This window comes from Crocodylus siamensis, chromosome 2 (genome assembly GCF_052110815.1).
Source record: "Crocodylus siamensis isolate JL-2025a chromosome 2, ASM5211081v1, whole genome shotgun sequence".
Classification (NCBI taxonomy): Eukaryota; Metazoa; Chordata; order Crocodylia; family Crocodylidae; genus Crocodylus; species Crocodylus siamensis.
The window spans coordinates 53,470,478-53,484,379 of NC_143396.1; the positions used below are offsets into that span (position 1 = coordinate 53,470,478).

The 13,902-nt window shown below is 46.8% G+C and overlaps 1 protein-coding gene across 1 annotated transcript in view; it reads left to right on the top strand.

Annotated features, from left to right (window-relative positions):
* Nucleotides 1-13,902, top strand: part of GABRB1 (gamma-aminobutyric acid type A receptor subunit beta1) — a 309,720-nt gene that overhangs the window by 130,220 nt on the left and 165,598 nt on the right. Inside the window, exon 4 of the mRNA XM_090035876.1 lies at nt 8,224-8,444. Coding sequence (XP_089892002.1) covers nt 8,224-8,444 — 221 coding nt within the window. The remainder of the gene's footprint in view (nt 1-8,223; nt 8,445-13,902) is intronic.

The window sequence follows — 13,902 nt, forward strand, 5'->3', positions numbered from 1 at the left end:
AAGGATTTTTATTCTTAACATGAAGCTCCATGTATCATACTAAGGTATTTCAGCTTGTTTTGGTTGTAGGTTAAAAACTGATACCAAGTGTCCATATTCAGAGGTATTAATCTTTCTATCAAAATGCTATGGCAGCTATAAGTGAAGTGTCTTTGTCACAGGGCACTAAAGTGCCTCCTCCTTTAAGAGCAGAAACTGCCTAGGGAAAGGGCCCTAGGAGCCAGGCAGAAACCCCACTGGTGCAGGTTACTATGGCAGTGGGCTAACAAGGGAATTAGCCTGCACCTGCACCCGGTCAGCTGATCGGAAGAAGGCAAGGCCCTGGGCACATATAAACCCCAGGGCTGAGACCAGCAGTGGTTAGTTCTCTGGCAGCAACCAGGGGAAGGAGCCTGCAGAGAATTACCCAGAGACACTGTGGCTGCCCGATATGCTGCATATGGAGCTACAGAAGCTCACCAGGTATCCTGGCCTACAAGGTACTTAATGCTGGCGGGGGGGGGGGTTGACTCTTTTAAAGGGACAGAGCACACCCTGAACTGGCTATATTATGTCAGAGCCCAGGGGTTCATATTTTGGTTGCTGTTTAAAAACCAGTGAACCAGGCTGAGGTTATTGGGAGGAGGAGGCCTCATTGGGGCCACATTATGGTGTGGAGATCCCACCCCAGTGTGGACACAGGGACAAAGGGGCTGCAGAGAGCCCAGCAATGAAGGAGAGGCTGAGCTACATCAAGGCCTCAGAGGGACAACATTTAAATACCATCTGCGAGGCTTGGGGTGTGGAAAAGGGACAGTTTTGGAGACGTGCATCTAGCCCATAAGGCTGAGGGTGTCCTGTGAGGCATTCATTTTGAGCAGGACCCAAAAAGGGGTCCCAGAACCAACAGGGTTCAGTGGGGTACATCAGGACTGTGCCCAAACTTGAGGGCAGCCTCCCTGTTTATTATAATTACCAGCAAGACGTGGCAGGAGAGGAAAAGGGTGCCCGTTGGGCAAGACTGGCATTGTCACGGAGCCCTAGGGATGTCATGGCCATCCCTGGGGACCCCACACCATGACAGTCTTTAACATCTAGAAAAGATCTCAGACATCACTGGGGAGTGAGGGAAAGAAAGAAGGTATTCTGTATGTGGTTGGGACTTCTACCCTATTTAAACTGCTGACTTCATGGGCACTGTAGAATTATATAAAAGACCCAAGAGACCAAAGTAAACAGAGATTAATTAAATCTCTAATATTTTTGTGAGGTTTTTTACATAGGTGGCTTGATGTAAAATAGACTGGAAGATGGACAGTATGTAAAGACTACACAAGAATAAACCAGATATTTCTCTTTCTTATCTTTTTCCCATTTGCTCCATGGGTCTATGTGTATGTTTGCTTTTTGACAACACCTTCTCTTGTATAAGACCAGTAGTGCTAGTTGCTATTGCGAGAATAGTTGTTGGGATCTTAGAAGATCACTCAGAGGTAGTAATTACAGTAATTCATTTCTTCCTATCCACTAAGGAAAGTTGCAGATTGACATCTCATTTGAAAATTTTCCTGGAAAGCCCCCTGCCTGAGCCACAGGCAGATGTTATATTTATCATTACAACAAATTGAAATTTGCCACATGTTTAACCAATTTATAGCATTATAAAATGGTAGACCAGCCACGAAGATGTTTCACATTTCAATGCATTTAACTTGGAGCCACACTGCTGGGTTAAACATCAGCATGACTCATTATTCTCTTAATTTATATAATCATAAAGGATTTCTAATTTAACTGGAGTGTCTTTTTGGTTGGTTTTCATCCAGTTTTAAATCGAATGAGTGTCATGAGTCCTGGAGCTGGTGCTGGCCCCTGCCCAATTCCAAGAATCGGCTAATCGTGACCCTTTGCTAAACTGGGACCTAGGGCCTACCCCCTGCTGTCAGGGGCCCTAACAGGCAGTCCAGTCAGGACTAATTGCCTAGTTGAGCAAATCTACCAGAAGTTCTAACTGGCATCCCCACCTCATATGAACCACGTGGCCACTGCTAGGGTCTGAAGTTTTTCATGAAGGTCTCCTGTGATGAGCTTTTCTGGACTCTGTGCTCTTGAGCTTTCTGAATTCTGACCCCACTAGCTCTGTTTCTGGATTCTGGCTGTTTAAAAATTCCCCGTGGCTGGGGAGGCAGTCAAGAAGGCCAACCGTACCCTGTCATGCATCCACAGATGCATCACGAGCAGGTCCAGGGAGGTGATCCTCCCCGTCTATGCGGCACTGGTCAGGCCGCAGCTGGAGTACTGCGTCCGGTTCTGGGGGCCACACTTCAAGAGGGACGTGGACGATATGGAAAGAGTCCAGAGGAGGGCTACTCGTATGATCAGGGGTCAGCAGGGCAGGCCTTATGAGGAGAGGCTACGGGACCTGAACCTGTTCAGCCTCCACAAGAGAAGGTTAAGGGGGGACCTTGTGGCCTGCTACAAACTGGTCAGGGGGGATCAGCAGGTATTGGGGGAGTCCCTGTTCCCCCGTGTGCTGCCAGGAGTGACCAGGAATAACGGTCACAAGCTGGCAAAGGGTAGGTTTAGATTAGATATTAGGAGGCGCTACTTCACAGTCAGGGCGGCTAGGGCCTGGAACCGGCTTCCAGGGGAAGTGGTGCAGGCTCCTAGCCTGGGGATTTTTAAAAGGAAGTTAGATGAGCACCTTGCCGGGGTCATCTGACCCCGGTGCTCTTTCCTGCCAAGGCAGGGGGTCGGACTAGATGATCTACCTAGGTCCCTTCCGACTCTAGCTACTATGAAACTATGAAACTATGACTCAGTTTCTGACTCCTGAGGCCTTACTTGGCCTCTACCTTGGACTCTGCTCCTGGAATTCCCTCTTGGTTTGGATATCTTGGACTCTGCCTCTGGATCCTTCCCTCCCCTGGTGACCTACCCACAAGGCCAGACTGCCTACACCCAGTCCTGACACCTGCCCAATGTTGACAAACACCTGATCATTCAGATCTGGCAAGGGGCAGCCCCAGTGTTTGGGGCACAGCCACCCACTGCCAGATCCCAGTTCTTGGCACCTGGAATGCAGGCATTCTTTAATGGCTTCCTGCATACCAGCAGTTGTGCAATTGGGATTTGAGGAATTTTATCATCAGTTCCAAAAATCAAGTATTCTGCCATATACATCTGGGCATAACATTTCTCAGATCCCAAACGTTCCATTAAATTAATGTGCTCCAGGAAAGATAATCATAGCCCTAATCCAAGACCTGCCTGTAACCTCCTCTAATGGAGATCCAGTCCATGCTCTGAAACAATTTGAAAGTACTCTGAGAAAAGTAAATCCTGGGAAAGTGCCAAACTCACTAAGTCCTTGCTCCATGTTGAAACAACATATACCCTGTTCAATTCAGTACTTTGTTAAATTCAGTATGTTTTGGTTATAACAGTAGTATTCATTAATAGTTATAGTCTATAATAAGAAGGTTGGCAGAAGTTTGTTCCATCCTGTTCAAACTGTTTCTATTTTCACTGCGGCTTTGACAAGGATGCATTTTAAGAAATGGAGGTTTTCAATGCTGTCAAGTCAATGACTGTGGAAATACTGAGCACTTAGCAGCCATGAATCAAAATTTACTGTCTGTGCATAGCCTAAATCACAGATTTATCATCAGATGCCATTAAATATGTCTAATATGCATTCAGGGTAGAGTCTGTTGCTATAATAGTTATAATAGTTGCTATAAAGTAGAGTGTTTAATTTTACCTGACACAAACCTTAGCAATTGAAGGGCTCCTTCAGAAAGGGAAATAGGGACCTATGTCTTATCTTCTCTTGAATCAGTGCAGGCAGAATTGTGCACTTTACATTCCCTGACAGCTTGATGTCATACAAGCTAAGAAGTCACAGATCTTGGCAAAATAGTCAAGTCACTAACTAGACTTAAGCAATAGTTGCCATGCATCTTACTGTTGTTTAGAAAGCCTTACCCAAAGCCCACAGATGGCAATAGGTGTCTTTCCACAATATAGGGAAACAAACAGAGAGAGATCACTAGTGTTAACTGAAGACATTTAAGAAGCTCTGCTTATTATAACAGAGCCAAAGTTTACAATCTATAGTTTTAAATATGAAAAAATATATTTTGAATGTTTACAGTGCATAGTAAAGTGCCATGAACACACCCAAGCTAGCTCTAAACTATCTCCCTCAGGTTCCAGAAGCAGGATGGCCATAATAGTGCACCCTTCTGCCTGGGATGTTATACCTTCCCAGTCTGAGCAGGGAACCGTACTAATATAAACTTTCTTCAGTACCAAATCCAGCTTGCTGACAGCTAGCATGTGTATCTTTAAAGAGTACTGGGGAGTGGTGTAAACAAAGCCAAGGTGAGTGCTTATATTTAAAATGTATGGTTCCTTTGCTAGTGAGGTATTACTACACTTTTTCTATTTTATCTCTTGTGCCTACCAGAGAAGTAAAAACAAAACAAACAAACAAAAAAACCTGTAAGTTTGGCTAACCAATTGCATAACCACTCAAAAAAAATAGAATTTACCTTCTCTGCCTTCAGAGATCCTCTAAAATTCCTTTGTACACTGCTCTGTTTCTGATTCAGTTTCATACCACTTTAATATTTTGGAGGTTTGGTCTATGCCCTATTGCAGGAGTCAGCAAAATACAGCCCACAGGCTGCATCCGGCCCATGAGGCCATTCTATCAGGCCTGCGGGGCCCCTAAAACACTTAGAAAATTAATATTTATCTGTCTTTGGTTCCTGTCAAAAATGAACCAGGGACAGTAGGACCCAGGGGAAGCCCGGTAGGCTCCCACAACAGCAGGGCCCACCCAGCCCTGCCTCCCAGCCAGAAGTCCAACCAAGGGCTTCTGGCCTGGGATGATGCGGCTACACCAGCTCCATAAACTCAGGTAAGGGTGGGGGAAGGGCAGGGGAGGACCATGGGCAGGGAAGGAGCCTGGGGAAAAACTGAGGCCCTCACCCGCCCCGTGGCTGGTGCTCCCTGCTGCAACCACTTGCAGCCCATGCAGGGCTGCCCTGACCAGGTACTGGCAGCCCAACATGGGCTGCAAGTGGCTGCAGCACAGAGCATCAGTCACGGGGCAGAGGCAGGGCTGCTTTTCCCAGCTTGCAACCCGCCCCCACAGCCGGTCTGGGCCCTGCATTGCCTCTGGCCTCACCTGTTGAGGCTGTGCATAGCAGCAGTAGCTGCAGCCTCCCCCACTTGCTGTGGCCAGCAATGTTTGCTGCTGCTGCCCGCCCAGAGCTCACATGCTGGGCAGTCCAGACCTAGTGCAGGGCCCAGGCTGGCGGCAGGGGCCCGTTACAAGCTAGTGCTGAGTGCAGGGAAAAGCAACCGCTTGCCTACCCTGTAGCTGATGCCCCGTGCTGCAGCCACTTGCAGCCTGTGTGGGGCTGCCTGTACCTGCGAACAGCCCTGTATGGGTGCAGCAGGGAGTGCTGACCATTGGGCAGGGGAGGGGTTGCTTTTACCCAATGCTCAGCATCAGCTCATTCCCTGCCGGGGAGCAGGGAGTCAGGGCTGTACACTGTCCCCTGCCTGTACCACAGGGCTGGGGGGCACTGGGAGTGAGTGGGTGAACGGGGCCCACACTGGTGTCATGGGGCCAGCACTGACGGGCCCAGAGCAGGGTGGCAGGAGTACAGGGTCCAGGCTGGCAGGGGCTCTATGGAGCTGGGCCAGCTCCTTCCTCTCCCTGCTGGTACAGCCCAGCCTGGGTCCACAAACCCCTGCCAGCCTATGCCCCACTCTGGGCCCCACCGGTGCTGGCCCAGAGACAGTGGTCCCAAGACATTGGGTCATTGGTTTCAAGATGGTGACCAGGGCGTGGGTACCTGCCAAAGGGAGGGGCTACCCATGTGGCCCTCAACAGCTTGCCAAAACTGTGTAAATGTATTACTTTTAAAATCAGGGCACCTGTGGGGGGGCTGGGGGAGTGAGGAGTGGGTTGAGGGGCTCATGCAGACCCCCCCATACAGCATTGGGGCACTGGGAAGAAGCAGGGATCACCCCCCCTGCCCAGCAGCACCCAGTAAGCACTGGGGCTTTTTTAACAAGTGCTGGGAGTTGGGGCAGGTGGGGCAGGTACTGCTGGGCTGGGAAAGGGGTGGGGGATGGGCTTGGCTGATTTGGAGATTCAGCCAGATCAAATTGAGACAGTGATTCGAATCAACAAATTGAATCACTGTCCCCCGAATCAGCCAAATTTGAATCCAAAATGAATACTAGCCACTTTGCAGAGGCCTAGTAGATATTGCTGTGGTGGGGCACCTGTGGCGGGACTTGGGAAGCAAGGGCTTTTTTCAAAGTACCGAGCTGAGGGGGGTGCTGGGTGAGTGGGTGTCAGGGGGCTAGCAGGGGTCCCCACCCCCATGGTCCCCTTTCCCTTCCCCTCCCCTCTCCCCCACCCTCTGCTTGCCAGCTCCTAGTCTGGCTGCAGCTCCCTGCTGCAGCCACCAGGGACTGTCTGAATCATCAAAGCTCTCCAAATCTTTTCTGAAGATTCAGAGATCTTTGAATTGATTTGGACCTTTTAATTGGTCCCCTGACTTGATTCGGATTTGGAGATTTGGCCACCAAATTGGGCCAAATCTCTTCTGAATCGAATCGCTACCCGAAGATTCGCACACGCCTAATATTCAACATATCAATTCCCTATACAAAGATGTTCAATATTCAGGTCCAGAAATTCCTTCATTATCATGGAAGACACAACTCCTGCATGGCTACAATGGTGGGTTTGGATTGTTGCATTAATAACCAGGTGTGGAAGAGCCCCGACCCCAGGCAGCCCCGGGACTCACTGGGCTGGGCGGAGCATGCCTGGCTGGAGCCGGCAGCGCAGGAACATGGGACATGAAAGGCGTGGCACATCTGAGGCCGGCGCGAAAGCCCGGGAGGGAATCTCCGCATGGAGACTGGCGGCATGCGCTTTAATTAGCTCTCCCAGGTGCCGCGAGGAGCCGGCGGACTCAAAAGCGGCGCCAGTGCGGAGCAGCGGAGGCCGGAAGGAGTCAGAGGAGGAGGAGCTTCCCGGCGGAGGAGCAGCAGCACGGCGGGCAGCAGGAGGAAACCCAGCAAAGACCTTCTGGAGCCGGGTAGGGCCCCGCGGGGCAAGCTACAAAGGACGGAGGGCCCTCAGGGCCACTGATCGGGTGGTGGAGGCTGGGAGTGGGGAAGATCCCCCACCACAGCCCCGGCCGGAGCAGCCTGTGGCCAGAGGCGGCGGCAGCAGGCTGACCCAGGGAGGACTGTCAGGAGACGGACCCCTGGCAGGAACGGCAGGCCCCGGCTATATGCCCTGCCGGGACTTACTGAGCGACCCGGGGGGGTTACTAAAAGGACTTTCTTTTTGGGAGAAAAGAGACCCCGACCCTCGCCGAGGTAAAGGGGAGCATCATTGGGACTCACCGTGCAGAGGCTTGGGCGAGGGTGTAGGGGAGGCAGGAGCCCTCGAAGACCCCAGACCGGACTGGACAGGAGACCCGTTTTTGGACGTGCACCCGCCACGGAAAATCACTGAACCAATACCATCAAAGTCGTGGCAGGCGGACTTGGCGGGAGCAGACTGGGAGTGGGAGTCACTCCAGAGCACGTAAGGGGGGGCAGGACCCCACGACGACCCACGGGTGCTTGATTCGCGCCCTTACGGGTGGACCCGTGGACACCAGGGCTTGAAAAGAACATGAACTTGTGCTTTGAGATGATATTTATTATGGATAACACATTGTCTTTGGTAGGTGTGGGGGTTTTTCAGAGGGAAACCAAGAGAACATATCAAAGGAGGTTCCTCCAGTTGCTTTGTACAACTTTGTACTTTGTCCTCCAGTTGCTTGTGCAACTTACTGATGTCATCCACATGCAGCTGTCTTGAAAAGTATCAAGAAATATGTAGTATATAGTCTGCAGTCTAAAATTCTTTAATGCCATTCCCTAATGCATGAGTGCCATGTATATGCTATGAGGAGACTTTTATGCTTACTTGGGTTTTCAGAGGCTTCAAGACTTTTTCAGCTTACCACAAGTAATCAGCAGCTGTTTTATTTACAATCACATTTTCAGTGATTCTTAACCTCCCAAGTGGGTGATTGATAATAACTTTAATTATTCATCTTATAGGTATCACAACCAAGCTATCAATCATTTAAATATTGAGCCAAATACCCAACTACCAACATAAATTTTCTCTTTTTTTTTTGCTCCCAGGATTACACACTCACTATGTATTTCCAGCAGTCCTGGAGAGATAAAAGGCTTTCTTACTCTGGAATTCCTTTGAATCTAACTTTGGACAACAGAGTAGCTGATCAGCTCTGGGTTCCAGATACGTATTTCCAAAATGACAAGAAGTCATTTGTTCACGGGGTGACAGTGAAAAATCGAATGATTCGGCTACATCCAGATGGGACCGTCCTTTACGGCTTACGGTATGTAATATTTTGTCATACATTTAACTGTTTTCCCTATATTGGAATAGAAGTATGCACCATGGAAGCAGCCAAGATTTATTCAAGTGCACTGGAACTCTATGTTGAAATAAAAGAATGTTCCACCCACAGCATCAGAACAATACTTAAGGTAACCTCTGGCAATCTTCCACAAGACAATTACTATTTATATCTGTGACTAATGTAAAAACATAATGCCTCCACAGCTTTTGGCTGTTTTTAGCATGTTATTAATGCACTGGTAAAGAATCAAAGAGCATGGAGTGCTTTTAGTTTGTAGAGTGCAGTCACTACCTTACTCAGGAAAGAGTAAGCAAAGTTAAAAACAATTGAATTGATGTATAAAAAATAGGTCATCCAAAACATGTGCATTCCCATGATCTGCAGCTTTTTCTTCCATATTCATCTCTGTCATTGAACATAAGTGGTTCAGATTTTCAGTCAACCCTGTTTCCCAACCTCATCAAAAGAAGTTCTTGGTAAACTGCAGGCATTCATAACAGCCAGAATGCTTCTCTGTAAGCACCAAGGGAAGTTGTAGATAATGGACATTTTGTCTTCACCAAATCAAAAGAACTAAGTTTGGTAACTGCAGGGATGATCCATTCAAAAAACCTAAAGGTAAATAGGCATTGTTAACAATGGGGCTATTTAATCTATTTTAAGGTATTTCAAATATATTTTTGAGTGTTGAAAACATTGTCCTGGAGGCATTGCTGCATTCAGGCTTAACCTAATGTGTAAGTGTACTGCTCTGCTAGTAAGCATATTGGGCCAGATTATTTTGTACCACAGCTGGTTTGAGGAGAATTCTCCTGATGCAGGAACAGTGCAAATACATATATATTGTATATTACAAGCCCTAACCTATGGGGCAGGGCTAGAGGGTGCACACTCTTAATACTTCTTGTTATCGAGCTGCACAGGCAGTTATGAGGAAGGCCCATAGGATGCTCTAACTTATGCCATGGCTCTTTCAGTCCCTATAGCACCCCTCCTTCCAGATAGCAAGCATGAGAAATCACTCCATGTTGCAAGACACAGCATGGAATTTAGCACATTGCATATAGGTACATTGCTTGTGGGAAAATATGAACACTCTGCAAGGAGGAGATGACTGATCAATCAGTGTGTGTGTGTGCACATGTGCACGTGTGTGTGCACACATACAGATTTCAAAAGATTGGGTATGACCTTGCTTGGAAATGCATTGTGCATTTAGAAACAGTAAAATGCCACTGTCCCTCCACAGAGTGGAATAAAGCTAATGGCATAGCTGAAAGCAATTATTTACCAAATAGGCTCTTTTTTGAAATCAGAGTGGAACAAAATCACACTTAAAATGTTTTCATACTCAGCACCAGCTATAAATTCACCAACTTTGAGCAATACACGGCAGTAATGTAGACAAAACAACAAATACTGTGGTATGCTGTGTATCATACATCATTTGTTCAAAGGAAAAAACCCTGATGTTTTGTTTTCTCTTTCATCTCACTGAAGTGTGCATATTAGGGTATTAGGTCTTGTTCATAAACATAAGTTGACTGTTGTATGAAGGAAGGAGCAGGCTCCATTAAGAAGCTAATCTTACCAGTGAAGTCCTAGATATTTTCTTATTACTTCTCTTTTTACTGAACTAATGCTCTGGTATTGGGCTAATGTAGAGGCTCCGGATGGCGCTTGAAATTGGATACATCTGGCATTACTATTCACAGTGTGAAAGCTACTGGAGCCATAAGATAAGGCTCTGAATAGAGAGACTATGTAAATGTCTTTTGAGTGCAACTGGCTGGAGATGGCCTTTAATATGAAGGTAATCATGGACAAGGAAGGTCCATGAAATCATCCAATATATTGAAAATGATCAGTGCTCCCCCTCTACCTTTCTACTTCTCAAGTCATAAATCTACACTTCTGTTCGAACCCTTTGTTAAATATACATTGATTTTTTGAGAATCATTTTTAAGGGCTGACTTTCATTGCAAACCCTCTGCCAGTAGACAGCTGATGCCACAAGGAAACTACAGAAACACAGACTACCTCAGCTACACGGGTAGGGTGTACATGGCAAAGCAAGAGTTACTAGATGTTAAACAGCTGCAGCTTCTGGCAGAAAGCACAAGTGCATCTACACTGCACTCCCAGAACAGGCACTGGGAAAGAAAGGGCAGTGCTTCCATAGGGGATCTGTGAGCATGGACAATCCTCAGATGTTGTAAATTCATTAACATCTAGTTAGACCGACTGACTATCTAGTAAATGTCTAAGAAAGAAGCAAAGACCAGAGGCATTTAAGAGACTAAAGATTTCAGAGAGGCGCACCTAGTTTACCAAAGCACCTAATTGAGTGCCATCCCAACACACCAGGACTATTCCAATTGGCACCAGTAGCACCACTGGTAGTCCCATCCAAGTAGCTGAGGACTGAATAGGCATAGAAATTCAGCTATCTTCTGATTGTTGGAAGTGGTCTTGCTAGGTCATCATGGAAACAGGGAGAAATACAGGGAAACTGGCTGCTGTCATTCATGATGTAATACCTTAGTCTCTTGGCCTCTCCATTTAACACCTTTTTTTGACACTTACTAAAATCATATCTTAGTTCATAGGAAAAACCAGAAGAAATAATACTTTTAAAAAAGGTAACTAATTTCAACTCTGAATGCAACCTAAATTGCTGCCAGAATCCAAAACAAAAAAGAGCATATTTTGAAAATTGAAACTATTAGAGATGCACCAATACATTGGTCTGATATCGGATTGGCACTGATATAAAAATTGTCTGTATCAGAAATCAGCCTGATGTGGCTGATACTTTGGCCAATAAATGGCCCGTGAATGCGCATAGCCTCAGTGCAGCATGTAGGCAGTGAGGAGCACAGCTGGCAGCACAGAGAGCTGCATCCAGCTATTAAGTCTGGTGTGGTGGAAGGGGAGTGAGGAAAGAAGGGGTTTAGGGGCAGATCAAGGCCCCTGTGGTAAGGGAGGGAGTGAGGCTGGGACTGGGGCTGCCCAGCCGGGATGGGATGGGCACAGGATGGAGCCAAGGCTCATCGGGGGGACACTGCACACTGCTGCACACCGCTCATGCAGGATGGCATGGGGGCACTGATAAAGAGGTGCCCGTGGATCTGCACAGGGCAGGGCAGGGCAAGGCTGCACTCAGGGTGAGTAGTGTTGGGAGGGTGACCATGGGCGAGCTACAGTAAATTGTGGGGGGATTGCAGCCTACCCCATAGCCCCCTCCCAGCACTGCCACACCTGCCCTGAGTGCAGCCTAGCACAGCCCTGGCCCCAGCCTGCAGCTACAGCCTAGCCTGCCCTGCCCTGCCTTGCACAGATCCGGAAGGCACACACCTGCCCATGTGCCCTCCTGGGGTGCGCACAGTGTTGGGAGTCACCCCCCCTCCCCATATCCCCTGGAGGAGCCGCGTCTCTGTCCTGCACCCTGTCCCACCCGGTTGGGCAGCACCTCCTCTGTCCCTACCCCATTCCCTCCCTCACCATGAGGGGTGTTGATCTGCCCCCCAATTCCCTTTCCTCCTCCGTCCCCTTCCACCACAACAGACTTGCAAGCGGCACGCAGCTGTATCAAAAATCGGATTGGTATCATCCAATATGCCTCCTTAAAAATCAGCTATCAGTATTGGCCCCAAAAATCTCTATCGGTGCACCCCTACAAACTATCGTAATCTGTATAAAATGAAAGAATCAGATTTAACTTCTTAGCATAGCCTGAAATACAATAGTTTTACAAATGCTAAAACCCACCATTGCATATATTCACAGAGGCAGTCCCTGGAAAAAACAGATATTCTTTATTCTTATTTTGTTCCACCATGAGTTTCCTGTTGTATTCAGCCTGGCAGTTAGGTGACTAGTTCCAAAAAATGTATCAGATCTTTATCAGGGAGCACTAAGAGATTCTTATATAGGTAGTTGTATTCTGTTATGGGAAAACTAGTACTTCAGTTGTGGAAAAGAAAACAAGGTGCCCATGAGGAAATGACTGATGCATTGAAGTCTGTTATACAGTGTTGAACAGGAGAATGATAAAAACTGCTTATCATTTCAGTCACTTAAAATAGGAATGTTTCTTACTGTCATATAGTCATACATGTCAATATGATTATCTTTGTCAGTGATATGAACAAAGAGAGTGTGTTACAGGACCTTTATGCCTTTCTACAAGGTGTGAGAGTCTGAGATGGACAGCATCTGTGAATACCTGTGGCTCTTTAGCCCAGCCTAGAGCAGCTTAAGTTTTTAGCACTGGTGGTCACTAGTTAAATCTCCTGTTTGTAAGCCAAGGTGGCAGCCCTCACATAGTTGCACTTTTTTATCTATATTAATCAGTCATAAGCTGGGATGGTTAAGTAATCACTATTTGTATTGTGAGAGTATCTGCTGTCCCCATTATATTTGGCACCTCTTTCTTCTTGGCCATCTAAATGAACCAAAAATATACATAGTAATAAACAACTATGGTTGTAAGAATTATATCCCACAATCCTTACAACCTAAGGCCCAACCCTGCACTTCACTGCATGCAAAGTGATTATTTTGCCCCATCAGGGCCTGATTTAGGCCAAGATGCAACAAATAAAGATGACAAATGACCAGCAGGAGTTAGGAAGCAAGAATGAGGGTAATGACTGTAAGGAAAAGGTTTCATGGACTGGATCCAGGCAAAAATACTTGGCTGTGTAGTTAAAAAATATTAAAATATTAAATATTAATAGTGCCTCCTGGCCACTTCCTTGATGATAACTGATATATACTTCTATTACAGCCATTTAGCCAATATTCTTCATAGATCACCTGAATTATGGTGTCTTAATAAAGGTTATGCAATGAATGGCAATCATGTCTCACATAAGAAGGACAGAAATAACAAGAATGGGAAGAAAGTAACAGAAGATCTTATTCTTCCATAAGAATTCAGAATAGTCTCCCAAAACCTAGTCTCCTGGGTAGAGAGCAAGCACTGCAGTATATTAGGGATCATTTAGCTTCTCGGCAATAGATGACTACAAATACTATCACAAAGCCTTACAGAGATTCAGTGACCTGCAGGTTTCACTTTCATTATGGAAAATGAAACGTCGTCCTGAAACTGCTTGAACAGAGTAGACAACCCCAATTAGCCTACAGACAAGCATTTGAATTCCCTACAAATCACTGGTCTTTTCATTCAGGTCCTTAAACATTATCTATAAAAATGATTTAGGTGCTTGATCTCCCTCTGGCCTTTTATTCCCACACATTTTCTATTTTTGGTCTGGAGTCAAGCATTTGCTTGCAGACTCAAATATGAAGTGTTACTTAGGGTACCATATTTCTAGTTTCAAAAAAGAGGATACCTGTTGGGGGGGGGGTAATATGATTGTGGGGGGAGGCAGTTATACCTGTGCCCTACCCCTGCCTCTCACTC